Here is a 21,398-nt window from a genome sequence, read left to right as displayed (position 1 = left end):
TGGGGGCGGGGTGGAGGGGGGTAGGGGAGGCCGGGAGGAGGTCAATGGGGAAAAAAAGGAGACATATGTACTACTATTTGTAATACTTTAAACAATAAAGAAGAATAAATAAATAAATAATTTGAAGTGAAAAAAAAAGTAAATAAATGAATGGGAAGAAAGCATCCTATTAATGTTTTAAGGTTTTAGTTATTATGTTCTTAAATTTTATAAAATTATACATTTTTAAGTAAAAGTGGGATTTTTAAGCAAAGTTGGTTCCAGAAGTTTTTCTTTTTTAAAAAATTGCTACATTATGGAGATTTTCTATGTTAATAACACTTATATGTCTTCTTGAATTAAAAAAAAATTTTTAATCCTCACCCTAGGATACGTTTTTTTTAAATTGATTTTTAGAGAGAGAGGAAGGCAGAAAGAGAGAGGGAAACATCAATGTGAAAGAGAAACATCGATTGATTGCCTCCTGGGGCTCGAACCCGAAACCTAGATATATGCCCTGACCAGGAATCGAACCCACCATATTTTGGTGTATGGGATGATGCTCCAACCAACTGAGCCACCGGGCTTGGGCTTCTTGAATTCTTTTTTAAGGACTTACTTAATATATTTATATTGCTTATTTTCTAGGTTATTTTTTATTATTAATATTAGAAACAATGCTTTAATGACTATCCATTATGCAATTTCTAAATATTTCTTTTTAAAAAAAATATATTTTATTGATTTTGTACAGAGAGGAAGGGAGAGGGACAGAGAGTTAGAAACATCGATGAGAGAGAAACATCGATGAGCTGCCCCCTGCACCGCCCCCACTGGGGAAGTGCCCGCAACCAAGGCACATGCCCCTGACCGGAATCGAACCTGGGACCCCCCGCAGTCCGCAGGCCGATGCTCCATCCACTGAGCCAAACCGGTTAGGGCCTAAATATTTCTTTAGACTAAACTCCTAGAAATGCAATAGGCTGAGTCAAAGGAATCATACATTAAACTTTAAAAAATACATACTATATCAAACTAAATAACTTGACATGTGCTGACATCTTAACCATGCAGTTTTTTTGTTTTATTTATTTATAATTTTTATTCTTTTTTTATTGATTAAGGTATTACATATGTGTGCATATCCCAACCATGCAGTTTTTATACATGGATTCTATTTTTGTGTTTGTTTTGTTAATCCTCACCTGAGGATATTTTTTCCATTGATTTTTTAGAGAGAGTGGAAGGGAGAGGGAGAGACAGAGAAAGAGAAACATCAGTGTGAGAGAGACACATCCATTGGTTGCCTCCCGCATGTGCCCCAACAAGGGGCCAGGAATCAAGTCTGCAACCCAGGTACGTGCCCTTGACTGCAATCGAATGTGGGATCCTTCCGTTCATAGGCCAACCACTGAGCAACTGGCTAGGGCTACTTTGTCCTTTTAAAAATAGAATGCATGCCCTGGCCGGTTTGTTCAGTGGTTAGAGTATCGGCCCACCGACTGAAAGGTCTCGGGTTTGATTCCAGTCAAGGGCACATACCTCGGTTGCAGGTTCCCCAGCCCCAGGATGGGGTGTGGGGGAGGCAACCAATCCATGTGTCTCTCTCATGTCAATGTTTCTCTCTCTCTCTCTCCCCCCTTCCATTCTCTCTAGAAATCAATGGAAAAAATATCCTCAGGTGAGTATTAAAAAAAAAAGTAATTCTCTGATCAGGCATATTAGAAAAATTCCAAACCAAACCCTTAGAACAAACTAGAGGTGAAATGATTAACATCACATGTGGAAGTCTGACCCTAGTTGCGATGTACCGTGTATTAGGACAGTGCGGCGCCTGTGTGGTCTAAAATCCCTCCCCACTCCCAGTCCCCTGCTTGTCTTCTCAGGGATTAAGGAGTAGTTTACCTAATGACCCCCACCGAGCTGCCCAGAGCCCTGGTGTGCCCTCACCACAGCGCCAGAGCGCAGTGTGCACGCGCTGGGCAGTCTAACGCCCTGGCACCTGTTAGAGTTTGTGCTCGATACAGTGGGAGTGTGGCAAGGTGCCATGTTTTCACTAAGGTACCTGAGATAACTAGGAATCAGCTACCATATTTAAGTCAAGAAACTAGACAAGGGTTGTGGGTGGAAGATTTTTTTTTTGGAGGGCAGTATGCTAATATACATATTTGCACTTGTACAACTGATAAATCTTCAAGTTTCCGAAACTTGAAATTTTAAGAAGACTTTAGGAAATTAAAGTCTTATGAGAATTTAGAAATTACTTGATCTCTTTTATTTGTAGAGTAGAAATTGAGAGATGAATAACTTGCCTAAGGTCATGTAGCCAGTTCCTGTCATACACCAGACTAGAACCCAGGGCTCCAGACTCCTAGTCTGGTGTCTCTTTTGCTATACTTCCTATTCTCTTGAGCAATATAAATTCTTTTAAAACTGTAATCCAATTTTACATGTTTATATGTAGCTCAACATACTGAATACTCATTTTTGAGTGCTTATTTTAATAATGTTTTAATTTATGAAATAGTTTGAAATGAAAAATGCTTCCATGGATAAGTTGAGGTCTACAGAGATGAAAAGTACTCAGTTATGCCTGGCCAGCTTGGCTCAGTGGTTGAGCATCAATCTATGAACCAGGAAGTCACGGTTGGACTCCCGGTCAGGGCACATGCCCAGATTGTGGGCTTGATCCCCAGTGTGGGGTGTGCAGCCAAACAATGATTCTCTCTCATCATTGATGTTTCTCTCTTTCTCCCTCTCCCTGCCTCTCTCTGAACTCAATAAAAATATATTAAAAAAAGAGAATACTTAGTTATTCATAGTCCTATATGCTTACAGTTTTCTGCTTAATTAGAAATACAGGTTCCTTTGTGTTATCAAACATTGTGATTAGAATAGAATTAGTTTAGGCACTGTTCTCTGTAGCTTTTCTATTTTTCAAAAGTTTAGCAGTTTTGAAGCATAATATACCTCTGTAGTGTGATCATAGCACTTTCCAAAATTTTTCTATTGATCATTGAGCCTTGACAGAAGCAAAGAGTAGCCAGGCTGGTGAGAAAGCTACTGTGAATGGAGGATATGGCAGCTGCACAGGATGCTGTTGGTCCCCAGAGCTAGGCACATTCTTCTTTTTGACATTGTTCTGCGCGATGCTGTAAATGTACAGCAGGGGTCAACAAAAAGCAGCCGTTTTTACTGTTGGGAGACATGGAAAGCAAAGTAAAGCTGGCCAAATAGAGATCAGACTAGACAGGGAAATATTTTATCTTGCAGAAATTATTTGGTGAATTTTTTAAAGTTAACTGTGACTGCCATTTAAAATTCACAGAAGTAACAAAGGCAGGCTGCTTTGGCCTTTAATATTTGTTAACTATTGGTTGATAATTTGTTGAATTATTCACAGAGCCTTTTTGGAACTTTTTTCCCTAGAGGTTATAAATATTTAAGGCATTTTTTTCTTTCTAGAAGACTTTAATATCCAAAGAGTAGTTCTACCTATATATTTTCTTTCTTTTTTATAAAAATTTAATTGTTTAAAGTATTACAAATAGTAGTACATGTGTCTCTTTTTTTCCCCTATTGACCTTCCCCCGGCCTCCCCTACCCTGTCCATTGGTTATGCTTATATGCATGCATACAAGTCCTTCAGTTGATCTCTTACCCCCCCTTCCCGCCGCTCAACCCTCCCCAGTCTTCCCGCTGTAGTTTGACAGTCTGTTTGATGCTTCTCTGCCTCTGTATCTATTTTTGTTCATCAGTTTATAATGTTCTTTATTATCCATAAATGAGTGATATTTATCTTTCTCTGACTGGCTTATTTCACTTAGCATAATGCTCTCCAGCTCCATCCATGCTGTTGCAAATGGTAAGAGTTCCTTCTTTTTTACAGCAGCGTAGTATTCCATTGTGTAGATGTACCACAGTTTTCTAATCCATTCATCTGTTGATGGGCACTTAGGCTGTTTCCAAATCTTAGCTATGGGGAATTGTGCTGCTATGAACATAGGGGTGCATATATCCTTTCTGATGGGCGTTTCTGTTTTCTTGGGATATATTCCTAGAAGTGGGATTATATATATTTTCTTTATTGTCTGTGTTAGCATTGGAGATTCAAGTTGTTTGTGGAGTGCTGATTTCCCTGGTCAGACACTTAGTCTACAAATGATCTTTTACAAGGTCATATTCTGAGGCAGTGGTTCTCAACCTTCTGGCCCTTTAAATACAGTTCCTCATGTTGTGACCCAATCATAAAATTATTTTCGTTGCTACTTCATAACTGTAATGTTGCTACTGTTATGAATCGTAATGTAAATATCTGATATGCAGGATGGTCTTAGACGACCCTGTGAAAGGGTCGTTCGACCGCCAAAGCGGTCTCGACCCACAGGTTGAGAACCGCTGTTCTAAGGAGCGATATATAACACTCCTGGGAGGTCCATAGTACTAATTTGAAATGCAAATTGATCAAGCATTTTGGAACATTTTTTAAACTTGTGATAGTGTAAATCTGGTATGTTATTGTGGAGTGCGATATAGTAACATTTATTGATTGCATGTTATAGGTTGGACAATGTATGTAAGATCAGAACAGTGTTAGTATAGTTTTTAGTTGTTGTTACTGAAAGGAAATATATCTTTTTTTCAGAGATTTTAGGCAAATATTACATTTAACATGATTGCGTGGTGTTAATACATTTGCCTTTAATTAGGAAGAATACATGGGTTCGTGTGTTTGGCCCTGGATATAAATGTAAATACTTTTATCGGGAGCTCTGTTTGGTTTGGACCTTTGAGGGGTGATTCCTGTAGCGTTTGTAGGGTGTTGATCAGCCTGTCCTTGGGCGGCCCGCTGTTTGTTCGCTGTTCCTTGGGTACCAGTTAGTCAGGGGCCATGCGGAATTGGGAAGGTAGCTGTGGCTTGGCCAGGATGGTCGGAATAATGGTATCAGTTTCTGGGAGTCAGCAAAGGGTTATGTGAGGTCTACCATTGCATCTTCAATAGATAATTCTGCCTGCCCTGTGTGGACATGGGGAGGGGAACTGGCACTTACTGAAAGCCTACTTTATTGGAAACTGTCCTTGCACAAATGTTTTCCTATGAGGTAGGTATCATCTCTTTCTACAGATAGGAGAATTGAGGCTCAGATGTTAAGAAATTTACTAAAGGTAAATGACTGATACAGGATATTAAAATTTTTTTTTATTGGTTTTAGAGAGGAAGGGAGAGGGAGAGAGAGAAACATCAGTGATGAGAGAGAATCATTGATCTGCTGCCTCCTGCAGGTCCCCTACTGGGGATGGAGCCTGCAACCCAGGCATGTGCCCTGACCGGGAATCCAACTGTGACCTCCTGGTTCATGGCTTGATGCTCAACTATTGAATCACACCAAACAGGTGGCCCTTTTAAATTCTAATTGAAAATTTAAAAACATATTTTAGACTTCATCATAATGCCTTCTTGTTAATTTCCTGCCTGCTCCACATCTCTGTCTCAGTCACCCTTTCCACCTTGCTTTCTGCCTTTTTCTTTCGCTGACCTTTCTATCCAAATTTGTTTCTACTTTAGGGCTGTTGGGTTAGTTTTTTACCTCTATTTGGGCTGCTCTTTTGCTGAGTCTACGTGGCCAACTCCTTCTTGTAATTTAAACTCTCAACCCAAATTTATCTCAGAAAGCTTTCCCTATTCACTATTCTAAAGCATCCAGGATTTTCTTATTATACTACTCTATTCTCTGCATAGAACCTGATGTTTATCATGTTGATTTTTTTAAAAATTGTTGTTTCTGGCCTTATTCCTCTCAGATTGAGTTATTCTTGTATTATTATTTATTAATTATTGTATTATTTTCCCAAATAAACAACTGTAAAGCTATGTTGTCCCATCCTGTATTTGTTGAATGGATACATTGAGAAAAATCAAAACCATCAGGTACAACTTTGCCTCCGTTTGTCTCTCTCTGGACCTGTCCTCACTCCTCTTCTTCCTGTTTGAGAGGAAGGAGATGTGTCTTCTTTTAATGTGTGTAGAGTTTCTAGTTGTGCTGTAGATTCCATTTCCTGTTCAGTTTTCTCTGAAAATAAAAACCTTCTGTCACATGCCTCTTGTGATCCTTGCAGGTCCTGCTCTCTTAGTGCCAGTGCCAGCTTCCCCTTCTTCCTTCCATGGACTAACCCAGGGACCTACCATGTTCACATTTTTATATGTGAATATATATTCTGTAAGATATATTCTGAATTGTAAGCAGCTGACTTACAAGTGCGATTTTAGAATGTAACACTGACACACTGGGGACTGTCTGCATTTGTTTTATTAAAGGTGAGTTCTTGACTCTATTGCACTGAGAAGATACTTGTCTTCTGAGGCGGAGTCTTTTTTCTTGGCTATGCCGTTCTCTTTTGGCCTGAAATTCTTGAGAGGATGAGCACTTCCTAAAGCCTTGAAATAATCATACATTAAATATTTTTGTTGATTTGTTTATGTTTTTTTGCTAGGCTTATCTGTAGGTCTGTTCTTTAAAGTTTAGGAAATGGTGTATATCTAGCTTTAGAAATTTAATACTGTCTCACTCATAATTTAAAGAGTCCCTGCTGAGTGTTCCTGAAATGGGAATTTTGCAGTTGTTCTCGATGGACCTGACGATCCCACTTCTGGGGGAATCCACCCTCAGGAAACAGTCCGACATGTAGCAGAATGAAGTGCCCACGGATGTTCATCTCAGTGACACTTGCAATACTTAAGACTTGAGAACAATGTAAATGATAAAGCAGAGTGTGGGCAATGATTAAGATATGGTACATTCATAGACTGCAACCATTTAGACATCTCAAAAGGTTTATAATGAGCTTCTGGTGACAAAAATATAGGTATTTTAAAATGTGAAATAATGAGTAAGATGTCAGAGTTCTGCAAATGTTAGACTAGGTTGTTTCAAATTAAATATACTGCCGACAACTAGAAAAGCTAGAAGATACAGAAAAGCTGTAAAAGCAGTGAGGAATTATGAGGCCAAACTCTGGAAGATGAGGAAAGCTCAGAGAGGTGAGTCTGGTGTTTGAGGCTGCCTTGCCGATGAGGTCATTGCTGATTCAGCCAAGGAGGACAAAACATTGGAATTAGAGCCTGTCAAAGTGGAGGGCCCTGGGAAACACTCTAGGTTTTTGGGTGGGGTCCCTGAGGACCTAAATCGTAGGAGTAAGGGTGAAACAGAGGTAGACCAGTCTTTTTAAGGACTGAAGCCCAGCTTTTAAATCTTCTCAATTCTGGATTAAGATGATCTGGGATTCCTAGTGTCCATAACCTATCTGCCTGCCAGTACCAAAAGTAAGTCCTTTCTGAATAACATCTTCAGTGGCCTCAGCTTGTCTCTCTACTTTTTTATAGATAACTAGTGGCCCGGTGCATGAAATTCGTGCATGGGGGGGGGTTCCCCTCAGCCCAGCCTGCACTCTCTCCAATCGGAGACCCCTTGGGGGATGTCCGACTGCCAGTTTAGGCCTGATCCCTGTGGGACCACTGGCTTCTAACCGCTCACCTGCTTGCCTGCCTGATCTCCCCTAACCTCTCTGCCTGCCTGATTGCCCCTAACCTCTCTGCCTGCCGGCCTGATCAGCCCTAACTGCCCTCCCCTGCTGGCCTGATCTCGCCCCCAACTGCCCTCCCCTGCCGGCCTGGTCACCCCCAACTGCCCTCCCCTGCCAGCCTGATCTTGCCCCTAACTGCTCTCCCCTGCCAGACTGATCACCCCTAACTGCCTCTGCCTGCCTGATCACTCCTAACTGCCCTCCCCTGCTGGCCTGATCTCGCCCCCAACTGCCCTCCCCTGCCGGCCTGGTCACCCCCAACTGCCCTCCCCTGCCAGCCTGATCTTGCCCCTAACTGCTCTCCCCTGCCAGACTGATCACCCCTAACTGCCTCTGCCTGCCTGATCACTCCTAACTGCCCTCCCCTGCTGGCCTGATCTCGCCCCCAACTGCCCTCCCCTGCCGGCCTGGTCACCCCCAACTGCCCTCCCCTGCCAGCCTGATCTTGCCCCTAACTGCTCTCCCCTGCCAGACTGATCACCCCTAACTGCCTCTGCCTGCCTGATCACTCCTAACTGCCCTCCCCTGCTGGCCTGATCTCGCCCCCAACTGCCCTCCCCTGCCGGCCTGGTCACCCCCAACTGCCCTCCCCTGCCAGCCTGATCTTGCCCCTAACTGCTCTCCCCTGCCAGACTGATCACCCCTAACTGCCTCTGCCTGCCTGATCACTCCTAACTGCCCTCCCCTGCTGGCCTGATTGCCCCTAACCCCCTGCCAGCCTGATCTCACTCCCAACTGCCCTCCCCTGCTGGCCTGATCACCCCTAATTGCCTCTGCCTCAGCCCCCATCAACCTGGGTAAAGAAAGAATGTATGAGGAGAATTCTCAGCTTAGGTAATGGAGATACTACACAAATGTTTGTGCAGGTCTGTGATTGCTTGAATTGGTAACATGTAGAAGTAGTTCAGTTGGTTTTAATTTCTGTCAATAACAGTGTAAGCATTACCCTGTGCACCAAAAGTTGCCAATTCGATTCCCAGTGAGGGTACATGCTGGGTTGTGGGTTCGGTCCCCAATCGTAGTGCATGCGTGGGGCAGCCGATGGATGTTTCTCTCTCTCTTCCTTCTCCTCTTTCTGAAATCAATCAAAACGTATTTTTTAAAAATTTAAAAAAAGAAAAAAGAAATTACTGGCAAATTCTGAGAGACCTGCATTTATCTGAGAAGAAAGGGTATGTCAGTGAGCTCCATGCTTCCCTGGGTCCACAGCCTCTCTGCTCCTGTCCCCTAGTGGTTGTTCCGAGGCCATCCCTCCAGCACCGATTACCTCCCGGCGCCATCTTCACTTCCGAGCTTGAGAATTTTCTCACGCTCTCAGGGAGTAAGCCATGCGTTCAGAAGGAATTTGCCATGTTTCATCGGCTCTTTTAGGCATGTGTGTGGATGTCCCCCACCTTCCCCACCTTCCTGCTGCAGTTGTTTAGTCTGTTACATGTTGTCGGAATCATTAGCCTTCCATATGGTTTTATCCTTCTAGGGGAACCACTAAAAATGTGAATAGGCCCTGGCTTGTTTGGCTCAGTGGATAGAGCGTCAGCCTGTGGACTAAAGGGTCCCGGGTTTGATTCTGGTCAAGGGCACATGCCTGGGTTGTGGACGTGATCCCCAGTAGGGAGCGTGTAGGATGCAGCCAATCAATGATTCTCTCTCATCATTGATGTTTCTCTCTCTCCCTCTCCCTTCCTCTCTGAAATCAATAAAAATATATTTTTTAAAAAGTAAATTGATAGCCTGTGGACAGAGGAGTTATTGATCATTTCTTGTATTCTTACCCATTTTTCAGATTTCTGCAATAGCACATATTTTATATCTTTTTAAACTTAAAAAAGGAAATTGTCCTTAAGATCCTCCAAGTAATAGCCCTTCTTTTCCATTTGTTTCAGGTGGTGCGGCTGTGTCAGAACCCAAAGCTGGCGCTAAAGAACAGCCCGCCTTACATCCTAGACCTGCTGCCAGACACCTACCAGCACCTGCGCACTGTCCTGTCAAGATATGAGGGGAAGATGGAGACACTTGGAGAAAATGAGTATTTTAGGGTGTTCATGGAGAATTTGATGAAGAAAACTAAGCAGACCATAAGCCTCTTCAAGGAGGGTAAAGAAAGAATGTATGAGGAGAATTCTCAGCCTAGGTAATGGAGATACTACACAAATGTTGGTGCAGGTCTGTGATTGCTTGAATGGGTAACATGTAGAAGTAGTTCAGCTGGTTTTAATTTTCTGTCAACAAGAATGCAAAGCTGACATTTGATTTCAAGGTGGGGTTTATAGAAAAGGTTGCCTGGGGGATGTTGAACTGTTCCTCACTTCCTCTGAAAAGTCAGTGACTTACCATCATGAAGATGAGTTGGAGGCAGTAGGTCCTTTAGAGACCCTGAAGAGCATGAAATTTTGTGGGTGGGTGACAGTTTGAATGAAAGAGGCTGGAGTGTTAAGCTGAGGTATAATAAGGGCAGATTTTGCCGGAGCTGTAGCATATTAGGTAAATTGTAAGTATGGGATAATAGGAAGACAAATTAAGGCAATAGTTTAAATAAAAAGTAGTGACATAACATTTCTTTTATAGGTAAAGTGACATTTCAAATAGAATAGATATTGGCAAATGTAAGTTAATTCAATAAATATTTGAGGGATTACTATATATTCTTTTATTCTTAAGTACCAAAAACTATATTGGCTATCCTGTTATTGGTTGTTGGAAGCTACATACTAGGAGAGAAGTAGGTTGATTATATATGTGGGTATAGTTGTATTTGGTTTTATTCAATTGAAAGTAAAGATTAACTCATCTAAAACAAGTAAAAAGTGTAAGTTCCACTAGTACTTTTTAAGGAATAAACTACTCTTGAGGAGTGACCTGAATTAGGGGCAGTACTTTCTGAGGGCATTAAGCAGTAACTTGCTACCTGGTATCCTTGTGCCCTTTGATGCTGCTGTTTTAGATTCTGTCTCTCACTTAACATTTGATGCACATCATTATTCCTATTATCTTTACTACCAGAAATCACTCAGGTTCGGTCCTGGACACTAGTCTTTTTCTTCTTTATTTACAAAGACGTCGGGTGACTAAATTCAATGTGTAGGAACCTTTGTGACTTCTACTTTATATGAAAAGGAACTTTATTCCTTTTTATTATTTTAATTTCATGACTTATGTTAAAACCTTGAGCCCTAACCGGTTTGGCTCAGTGGATGGAGCATTGGCCTGCGGACTCAAGGGTCCCAGGTTCGATTCCGGTCAAGGGCATGGACCTTGGTTGCGGGCACATCCCCAGTGGGGAGTGTGCAGGGGTCACTGATCGATGTTTCTCTCTCATTGATGTTTCTAACTCTCTATCCCTCTCTCTTCCTCTCTGTAAAAATCAATAAAATATATTAAAAAAACAAAACAAAAAAAACCCCTTGACTATATGGACCTTAGCTAACTAGTTTTGTATAGTTGAGTTTAAAAATAAATAATTAAAAAATACAATTTTACTTTATTAGGTACCAGAACTTTCAAAATTTAGTTGCCATCTACAGTGAACTAGGTTCTGTTTAAATTCTAGGTGAAAAGAAGAGCTACGCATTTAATTATGATGCAACATGATAAATGCTTTCGTAGAGGTGTGTACAAAATGCTGTGAGAATACAGTTTTGCTTAGTGGCTTTAGGGAGTGTGACAGAGAGAGGTGTTCTTTGAGCTAGATTCTGAAGGGTAGGTATTTTCTAGGCAGAAGAGTGAAGAAAGGCCTTTAACACAGTGGCATGAAAACGTCAGCTCTGTATGTTTCAGGACATGAGCAGTGTGGTTTGGCTAGAATTGGGGAGAGAGGTAAGCTGGAAATACAGGTTGGAATTGGATTGTAAAGAGCTGTTCTTTGACCTCTAAACCTTCTCCTATAGATAACAGGCTGCCATGAGAGTTTTTTCTAAAAGGGTGTTTTTCTCTTTAAGATTTTAAAAAATAGATTTTTAGAGAGAGAGGAAGGAAGAGAAATGATACCAAAATCTCAACAGTAGTTATTTCTAGGTATTGGAATTAGAGGTAATTTTAATTTTCTTTCTGTTTATATTTTCAACATTTTCTACAATGAATATGTAATCCACCAAATTATTTTTATTTTAACATCGATCAGCTGCCCCCTGCACACCCCCCACTGGGGATGTGCCCACAACGAAGGTACATGCCCTTGACTGGAATCGAACCCGGGACCCTTCAGTCCGCAGGCCGATGCTCTATCCATTGAGCCAAACCTGTTAGGGCCCAAATTATTTTTAAAAGAAGGAAAAATATGTGATCATTTTTAGGTACCAACATGGATTCACAAGGGCAATCCTGTTGTTTATTACAGAACATGATCAGTTGACTCAGCTGAGCTCAGCGAACTTAGTCACACACAGTGCTAAGCCTCATTGCCAGAGGCTAGAAATCTTGGTCGAAAAGGAGAAGGTGAAGTTAACGGAGGTGAACACACACACTGAATTCCCAACACAGCCCTCTCCAGCTTCAGTGTAGACCAGGATCAGTCCTGAGTCACTGGGTTAACTGTAATACATGACAGTAACATGTTCGGTTTTCTTAGAAAATATCATGTAGGGGTAGGCAACATATCTAGTTGTCAAGAGCTTTTGTTTATTAATGTAATTTTTTTCTCAAACTTTTTTAATTTTAAGATCCTTTACATTCTAAAAATCACTGAGGACATTAAAGAGTCTTGTATATTTGGGTTATACTGGTGTATCTCAATATTAACCATATTCAGTATTAAAACCAAGAAATTAAAAATATTTAAATAGTTAAAATAACATTTAAACATTTTAAAATAACAGTGATAAGCCCATTACATTTTAACATGGAAACATTTTTATGGGAATTTTTTTTTTTGGAAATATTTTTTAAAGGAGTTTTACATTTTTGCAAATCTTTTAGACCACCTCAAAGAATATTTTGTACTTTATTATATTAAAATTCATGGATTCATGGTCTTGCACTTGGAATTAGTCTTTTACTCATGTATGATTTTGTAATATCAGGCATTAGTCACTTGGAAAATATTACTAGGTTAGGTAGGTTTTCTAAGTGTTGACACATCATTGTACAGTCACATTAATTAATTGAATCTCGTTAGAAAAGTTTTATTGAGAAGCTGTTAAGCTCATAGTAGGTGGAAGTTTTCCAAAATTCTAATTTTTACTTAAAAACTCGAGTGTGTCACTGGCAACACAAACTATCTGTTGTTTTCCTTAAAGTGACAGGTCATTTCATTCATTTTGGGCAAACTGTCTGCCAGATACCCAAGTCTGAGTAACCATACTTTGTTAGTTATTCTTTTAAGTAAAAATGGTGTTCCATGCCACAGACTGAAAGCTTTCCTCCTAATATCAGAAACAAGACAAGGATGTCTGCTCTCACCACTTCTATTTAACACTAGAGGCCCGGTGCACAAAAATTTGTGCCGTGGGGGGGAGGGTCCCTCAGCCCGGCCTGTGCCCTCTCACAGTCTGGGACCCCTTGGGGGATGTCCACCTGCTGGATTAGGCCCGCTCCCTGGGGGATCGGGCCTAAGCTGGCAGTCAGACATCTCTCTGGCAGCCCGGGAGCCCTCGGGGGATGTCCACTTGCCAGCTGGGAGCAGGCCTAAGCTGCAGTCGGACATCCTTAGCTCTGCTGAGTAGGCAGGAGAGGTTCCCGCCACCACTGCTGTGCTGGCAGCCGTCAGCCTGGCTTGTGGCTGAGCAGAGCTCCCCCTGTGGGAGCGCACTGACCACCAGGGGGCAGCTCCTGCGTTGAGTGTCTGCCCCTGGTGGTCAGTGTGTGTCATAGTGACCAGTCATTCCCAGTTGTTTTTGCTGTTTGGGTCAATTTGCATATTACCCTTTTATTATATAGGATAGAGGCCTGGTACACAGGTGGGGGCCGGCTGGTTTGCCCTGAAGGGTGTCCCGAATCAGGGTGAGGGTCCCGCTGGGGTGCCTGGCCAGTCTGGGTGAGGGGCTGAGGGCCGTTTTCAGGCTGGCCATGCCCCCCGGTGACCCAAGCTCCCAGCCTCTCCTCTTTTCTTTCTTTTTTTTTCCCTGGGATTTATTTATCTTCTATAATTGAAACTTTGTAGCCTTGAGTGGAGCCCAGAGCCGGCCAGGGCAGGCGGGAAGCTTGGCTTCCTCCGTCGCGGGGGGCAACCCAAGCCTCGCTTGCTCCAGCTCTGTGGCTGCCACCATCTTAGTTGGGTTAATTTGCATACTCACGCCTGATTGGCTTGTGGGCGTGGCTTGAGGGTAGCAGAGGGATGGTTAATTTGCATGTTTCTCTTTTATTATATAGGATAGGTTCTATTCAACAGATGAGGTTCTAGCCAGAGCAATTAAGCAGGATAAAGAAATAAATGTGTCCACAAAGGAATGGAAGAAGTAAAACTATATCTCTATTTGCACATGAAATGATCTTGCTTATAGAAAATCCTAAGGAATCCACTAAAAAAACTACTAGAACCAGTAAATGGGTTCTGCAAAGTACAGGATACAAGATCAATATATAAAATCAATTGTATTCTATACATCAGTAACAAACTGTCCAAAAATGAAATGAAGAAAAAATTCCATTTATAATATCATCAGAAAGAATAAACTAGTTAGGAATAAATTTAACAATTCTACACTGGAAACTACAAAATGCTGCTGAAAGAAGTAGAAGAAAACCTAAGTAAATGGAAAGACATCCCATGGTCATAGAGTGAAAGACAGTATTGTTAGGGCGGCAACATGCACACCTGTTTTCATAGCAGCGCAATTTACAACAGCTAAGATCTTGAAACAGCCCAAGTGCCCATCAGCAGATGAGTGGATAAAAAAGATGTGGTACATTTACATGATGGAGTACTATGCAGATGTGAAAAAGAAGGATCTCTTACCCTTTGAGACAGCATGGAGCGACGTGGAGAGTATTATGCTAAGTGAAATAAGCCAGTCAGAGAGAGACAAGTATCACATGATCTCTCTCATATGTGGAATCTAATGAACAAAATAAACTGATGAACAAAATAGAAATGGAAGCATAGAACAGACTGAAGAATCTCAGAGGGAAGAGGGGAGAGAAGGGCTGGAAGAGATTAACCAAAGAATTTGTATGCATATATGCATAACCCATGGACACAGACAGTAGTGTGGTAAGTCCTTGGGGAGGGGGCAGGTGCAGGGTGGAGGGGGTCAATGGGGAAAAAAGGGACATCTATAATATTTTCAACAATAAAGATAAATTTTTTAAAATGGCAGTACTTCAAATTGATCGACAGGTCCACCACAATTCCTATCAAAATTCTAGTTGCCCTTTTTGCAGAAATTGACAGTGCTGATCCTAAATTCATAAAGAATCTCAAGGAACCTTGAATAGCCAAAACAATCTTGAAAAAGAACAAAGTTGGAGGACTCACATTTCTTCATTTCAAAGCTTTACCACAAAGCCACAGTAATCAAGATGGTGTGGTACTGGCATAAGGACAGACATATCGAGAGAGCCCGGAAATAAACCCTCACACATATGGTCAATTAATTTTCAACAAGAATGCCAAGTCCACTCAAAGGAAAAGACAGTCTTTTCAACACATGGTGCTGGAAAACTGGATATCTACATGCAAAAGAATGAAGTTGGACACTACGCACAGCATATATAAAAATTAACTCAAAATCAAAGACCTAAATTTTAAGAGCTAAAATATAAAATACTAAGAAGTAAACAGGTGAAATATCTCCATTATCTCAGATTGGGCAATGATTTTTTTTTAAAAATACTATTTGAGACAGCTGGGTTGTAGATTACAGAAACCACAGCTGTTCAGGGGTAAACTTTTTTTTTTTAATTATATTTTATTGATTTTTTACAGAGAGGAAGAGAGAGGGATAGAGAGTTAGAAACATCGATGGGAGAGAAACATCAATCAGCTGCCTCCTGCACATCTCCTACTGGGGACGTGCCCGCAACCAAGGTACATGCCCTTGGCCTGAATCGAACCTGGGACCTTTCAGTCCGCAGGCTGACACTCTATCCACTGAGCCAAACCAGTTAGGGCTGGGCAATGATTTTTTGACGATGACACCAAATCAGACAAAGGAAAAAACCAGATCAATTGGACTTTGTCAAAATTTAAAAGTTTATGCATTGGGGGCTGGGCGGTGGTAGAAGAAGGGAAAGTTGGGATAAGTGGTGATGGAAGGAGACTTGACTTGGGTGGTAAACATCCAGTACAATACACAGATGGTATCTTTCAGAATTGTATACCTGAAACCTGTATAATTTTATTAACTAATGTTAGCCCAATAAATTCAATTAAAAAAAACTTTATTCATCAAAGGACATTAACAAGAGTGAAAACACAACCCACAAATTGGGCGGGAATATTTGTAAATCACATATTTGATAAGGGATTAAAATCTAGAATAGATCTACAATTCAACAACAAAACAACAATCTAATGAAAAAAAAAAACGAGCAAAAGATAGGAATAGATTTTTTTTTCAAAGAAGTCACACAGTTAGCCAATAAGTACATGAAAAGAGGCTCAGTAGCATTAGCCGTTAGAGAAATGCACATCAAAACCGTAAGATATCACTTCACACCCATTAGGATGGTTATTACCAAAAAAGGGAAACTGATCAGTGTTGACATGGCTGTGGAGACACTGGAACCTGTGTGCACTGCTGGCGCGATGTGAAGTGGTGCAATCACTGTGTACAGCAATGGGCGGCTCCTCAAAAAGTTGAAAATAGCATTACCATCCGATCTAACAGTTCTAGGTGTTTACCCAAAATAATTGAAAGCAGAGCTTGAACAGGTGTTTGTACACACGTGTTCATAGCAGCATTATTCACAATAGCCACAAGGTGGACATCACTCAGGTGTCCCTCAATAGATGAATGTGATCTGTACATACAATGCAATATTTCCCAGCTGTAATAAGGAAAGAAATTCTGATACATGCTGCCACATGGATGAACCTTAAAAACATTATGCTAAGTGAAACAAGCCAGATACAAAAGGACAAACTATTGTATTATTTCACTTATATCAGGTATTTAGAATAGGTAATTCATAGAGACAGAAAGCACAAATCAGGACAAGTTTAGCTGGGCATAGAGAGTAGGTAGTTACTGCTAATTCTATTTGGGATGATGAAAAATTCTGGAAATGGTTAGTGGTGATAGTTATAAAACATTGTGAATATACTTAATGCTACTGAATTGTATACTTAAAATGATTAAATGATTTAGAAGATGTTTTATGAAAAGAAGAGGCTACTTCAACTAACAGTTTAAACATTGCAAAAGTGCTCTTTCTGAAGACATTGCAACAGAAGTGCTCTCTGTGAACGTCTCATTTTGTCATGCAGAATATTAAAAACATCTTGAGCTTCAGGATTTAACAAAATTAGTGACCTTTCCTGCTTCACCAGGACATTACATGCAGCTAACAATTTGATTTGATTGCAAGTCCCGGTGAAGAATAGCGTCCACGTATGTAGTTTAGTGCTACCGTCTTGATTCATGCTAGGGCACCAGCAGTCTCACCACCATTGCTTTATGCAATCAATGTAAATGTCAACACAGTGGAAAAGACCAATCACATGCAGTCTTAGTGTTGCTATGGAAACAATTTTCACACTGCACACACACCCCACCCTCTCCCACTCCCCGCAAGGGCCCTGGAGGACCCTGGGACTGCACAACACACCGAGAACCTCTGTAATCATTTATAGCAGAGGTGGGCAAAGTTTTTGACTCGAGGGCCTCAATGGGTTCTTAAACTGGACCGGAGGGCCGGAACAAAAGCATGGATGGAGTGTTTGTGTGAACTAATATAAATTCAAAGTAAACATCATTACATAAAAGGGTACGGTCTTTTTTTTTTTTTTTTTTTAGTTTTATTCATTTCAAACGGGCCATAGTTTGCCCACGGCTGATTTATAGAATTTTTTAAAAATATATTTTATTGATTTTTTAGAGAGGAGGGGAGTGGGATAGAGAGTTAGAAACATCAATGAGAGAGAAACATCGATCATCTGCCTACTGAACACCCACTACTGGGGATGTGCCCGCAACCAAGATACATGCTCTTGATCAGAATCGAGCCCGGGACCTTTCAGTCCGCAAGCCGACACTCTATCCACTGAGCCAAACGGGTTAGGGCCATTTATAGAATTTAATGCTACAGCCATGCCGCAGGGAATTGAGGAAGCAGTGACAGGAGAGAAGGAATTGATGCTGCTGTCCTTTTGTTGCAGCTCCCTTCAATCTTTTAAAGAGCAGTAAACTTTTCATGATGTCATACTGCTCCAGCATAGCTGTATGATTAAAGAGCAAGGCATCTAACCTTGTGTGTGTGTGTGTGTGTGTGTGTGTGTGTGTGTTTGAATCATTATACATTTCAAAGAAACAGAATATCAAGGCTGGAAAATAGATTTTTATTGATTTTAGAGAGGAAGGGAGAGAGAGGGAGAGTTAGAAACATCAATGATGAGAGAGAATCTGCAGATGGCTGCGACTTGTGTTGGGCTTGGAGGTGCCCAGGAGAGGCTAAGCTGTGAACTTTGGCTGCTGCTAGTGCGGGGCCTGGGCCCCTATCGAGAGGGATGGGGCACACTGAGGCCAGCTGCTGCTTGTTGGGTATATTTTAGGAAAGTCTGAGGCCTGCGCCAGAACAGGCCATGCATAGGGAAGAGACACACTGCCAACACCTTGGGGCTGCAAATTGGGTGGGGTGCGATCTCAGAGAATCACCAGGGCAGGGCAAACAGTGTGGGCCAGGTTGATGGAGACTCAGCTATGGCGCCTGCTGTCAGCTCTGTGGAGGGGAGGTCCCTGCACTTTCTTCTGGTAGAAAGCTGCCCCCAGCCGAAACCGGTTTGGCTCAGTGGATAGAGCGTCGGCCTGCGGACTTAAAGGTCCCAGGTTCGTTTCCGGTCAAGGGCATGTACCTTGGTTGCGGGCACATCTCCAGTGGGGAGTGTGCAGGAGGCAGCTGATCGATGTTTCTCTCTCATTGATGTTTCTAACTCTCTATCTCTCTCCCTTCCTCTCTGTAAAAAATCAATAAAATATAAAAAAAAAAGAAAAAAGAAAGCTGCCCCCAAGTTCTCGCCTGATGCCAGAAAATTTAGTTTCTCCTCGAATGTCCATGGATCCTTGCAAGCTGCTGCCCCAGTGCTGGAGCTCAGAGGGAGTGAGTCCGAGTAAGTCTGTGCATGGCCCTCTAAGACAAGCATGTCAAACTCAGGCTACCACGGGCCCAATAAATAAGGTGTAAGCTTATGTGGGCCGCAAAAAAACAAAAGCTTCAATTTTCATAGAAACGTAGGTTTATTTCGATAAAGACATGCTGAACACAAAGGGAAATAAATGAGTCATCGTTAACATAAAATAGTAGAACATTTTAATTACAATATTTTTTCTTGAACATTAACTTACCAGACACAAATTAATAAGCGTAACCAAGTAAACCTATTTTTCTTATTCTCTGAAAGCGAAGTATTTCCTGTTGTGCACACCAAACAAGTCAGTCAGTACAAGACTAGTGTGGCCACCGGCTGCTAAAGGATTTGCTGCTGGTGTTAGTGGAGAGAAGTGTAAGGCGCGTAGGGAAATGAATGCAGCACGATGATAGTAACAGTCATTAGCGAACGTTGTAGTTCATTGTTAATAATTATGTATAACGGTATTGTAAACATTAAGTTACGGAATTTTTATTAAGACATTTTTTATATATCGTTATATTGGCTGGGCCACAGAAACATTCGTTGTGGGCCGCATGCGGCCTGCAGGCCGAGTGTGACATGCTTGCTCGAAGAGGAACTGCCGGGGACTCCAGTAGCCTCCGTGTCACTCAGCCACAATCCTCGCTGGTTTTTACAGCCCTAAATTATTGACTTCTCTTCCTGGCTCTCGAACCCTGGTCTAGGGGCCTGGTTGTGACAGACCTCTCGCTCCTCAGGGGGGCATCTCTGTAGCCCAGATGTCCCTCCCGATTAAAAACACGCCCGTGTTGTGCCTCCAGCCCTCCTACCAGTCTCAGTGTTTCTGTTTTTATCCTCTAGTTGTAGGACTTCCGTTAAGCCAGATTTCAGGTGTTTCTGAATGATGGTTTTTTGATATTTTAGTTGTAATTTTAATGTGGTTGTGGGAAGCCATAAGCACCATGTTTACACCACCATCTTGTTCTTCCTCGACCTAAAACAATGTAGCTTAGTGAACGTGTTCACAATGATTTTAAAGCTATTTTTGTTTTTTTTTACAACCACACTGAAAACCAAAGGTACTAACATAAATATTATGCCTCAGTAGTTTGTGCTTTAATGAGAATGTATCATGTTAATCATTTAAAAATATTGACTCTAGTATAAGTGTCTGTTTTAAATAGTTAGGAAGGAGGGAATATATATGAAAAAGTAAATATTTTCCAGGAATAACTGTGCTGTGGAGAAGCTGGTAAACGCTGCCTAACGTGGGTAGTCAGGCTGACATTTCAGTGATGTCCTGTGGACTTTATGCAGCCCTGATGGGATGGGATGTGATGAGAAGGCACTGCCTTCTGTGGTATTCTTTCTATAAACTCGGAACTCCAGTCAAAATAGGAGAAAAACATCAGCTAAACACAAATCGAAGGATGTCGTACAAAAACCCTGAGCAGTACTCCTCAAAATGATTAAGGTCATGGAACGCAAGGGAAGACTGAGGAACTGTCACGGACCGCCGGAGACTGAGGAGATGGGGTGAATAAATGTAGCGTGTTATCCTTGATTAGATCCTGGAACTGATGAGGACATTAATGGAAAAAGAGAAGAAACTTGAATAAAGTCTGGGTTAGTTAGTAGGACTATATGATGTTGATATCTCAGTTTTGACAGAGGTACCACAGTAATATAAGATAATATTAAGGGAAACTGAACCCGAGTGAGGAGTATATGGGAGTGCTATGCACTTACTGTCTTTGCAACTTTTGTGTAAACCTAAAATTCCAAAATGAAAAGTTTATTTTAAAAATAAATTAGAGAACCAAGATGAGTTTCAGGCTCAATCCCCAATGTGGGGTGTGCAGGAGGCAGCCAATCAGTGATTCTCTCTCATCATTGATGTTTCTGTCTGTCTCTCTGCCTTCCTCTCTGAAGTCAATAAAAATATATTTAAAAAATAAATAAATAATAAGTTATAGCCTGGCCGGTGTGGCTCAGTTGGTTGAGCGTCGTCCCATTCTCCGGGGATTGCTGGTTCCATTCTCTGTCATGGCACATGCCCAGGTTGCAGGTTCGATCCCCAATGGGGGGCATGCAGGAGGCAGCTGATTGATGTTTTTCTTTTATTTTATTTTATTTTTTTAATAGAGAACCCACAATTCAGTTTTATTCAGAGCAAAGAAAAGATATTTTGATTATACTGGAAGAAACTCAGCCATAGGTTTGGAATCTGTACCCAAACTACACATGCAATGAAGGCAATATTCTGCTAATACAGTTGATTTGCTGCTGCATTTGTCTACTGTTTGCCTAATATTAACAATTATAAACAGAGCAGTGCAACTAGTATGTGGAACAATCCTTCCAGTGTTACAGTGTCAGGCACAACTTTTCACTTTTGTTCACACCACGGGTTCTCTTTGCGTACCTGGGCTTCCTCTTCTTCAGTAAAGTCATTTTTTATATTGAAGGTCTTGCGAATCTCTTCAGGGGTTTTCCTCTTGATCATATTGGCAACAGTCTTGCATGTAACATCAAGCAAACCTTTGATGTCTAAATAGTTTGCAGCCAGAGTAAGTTCAAATAGTGTTCCTTGGTCAACTTTGAGGAATTCTTGGTCCCAAACAGGAATATCATCTGT

At 41.5% G+C, this 21,398-nt stretch overlaps 1 protein-coding gene across 1 annotated transcript in view; it reads left to right on the top strand.

Moving 5' to 3' along the window:
• Nucleotides 1–1,293: 1,293 nt before the first annotated feature.
• CBL (Cbl proto-oncogene, E3 ubiquitin protein ligase) overlaps nt 1,294–21,398 on the top strand; it is an 85,637-nt gene continuing 65,532 nt past the window's right edge. Inside the window, exons 1-2 of the mRNA XM_014539878.1 lie at nt 1,294–1,335; nt 9,444–9,691. Of these exons, the coding sequence (XP_014395364.1) occupies nt 1,294–1,335; nt 9,444–9,691 (290 nt within the window). The remainder of the gene's footprint in view (nt 1,336–9,443; nt 9,692–21,398) is intronic.

Source organism: Myotis brandtii, unplaced genomic scaffold (genome assembly GCF_000412655.1).
Source record: "Myotis brandtii unplaced genomic scaffold, ASM41265v1 scaffold105, whole genome shotgun sequence".
NCBI lineage: Eukaryota > Metazoa > Chordata > Mammalia > Chiroptera > Vespertilionidae > Myotis > Myotis brandtii.
This window is presented reverse-complemented; position numbering and strand designations above follow the sequence as displayed.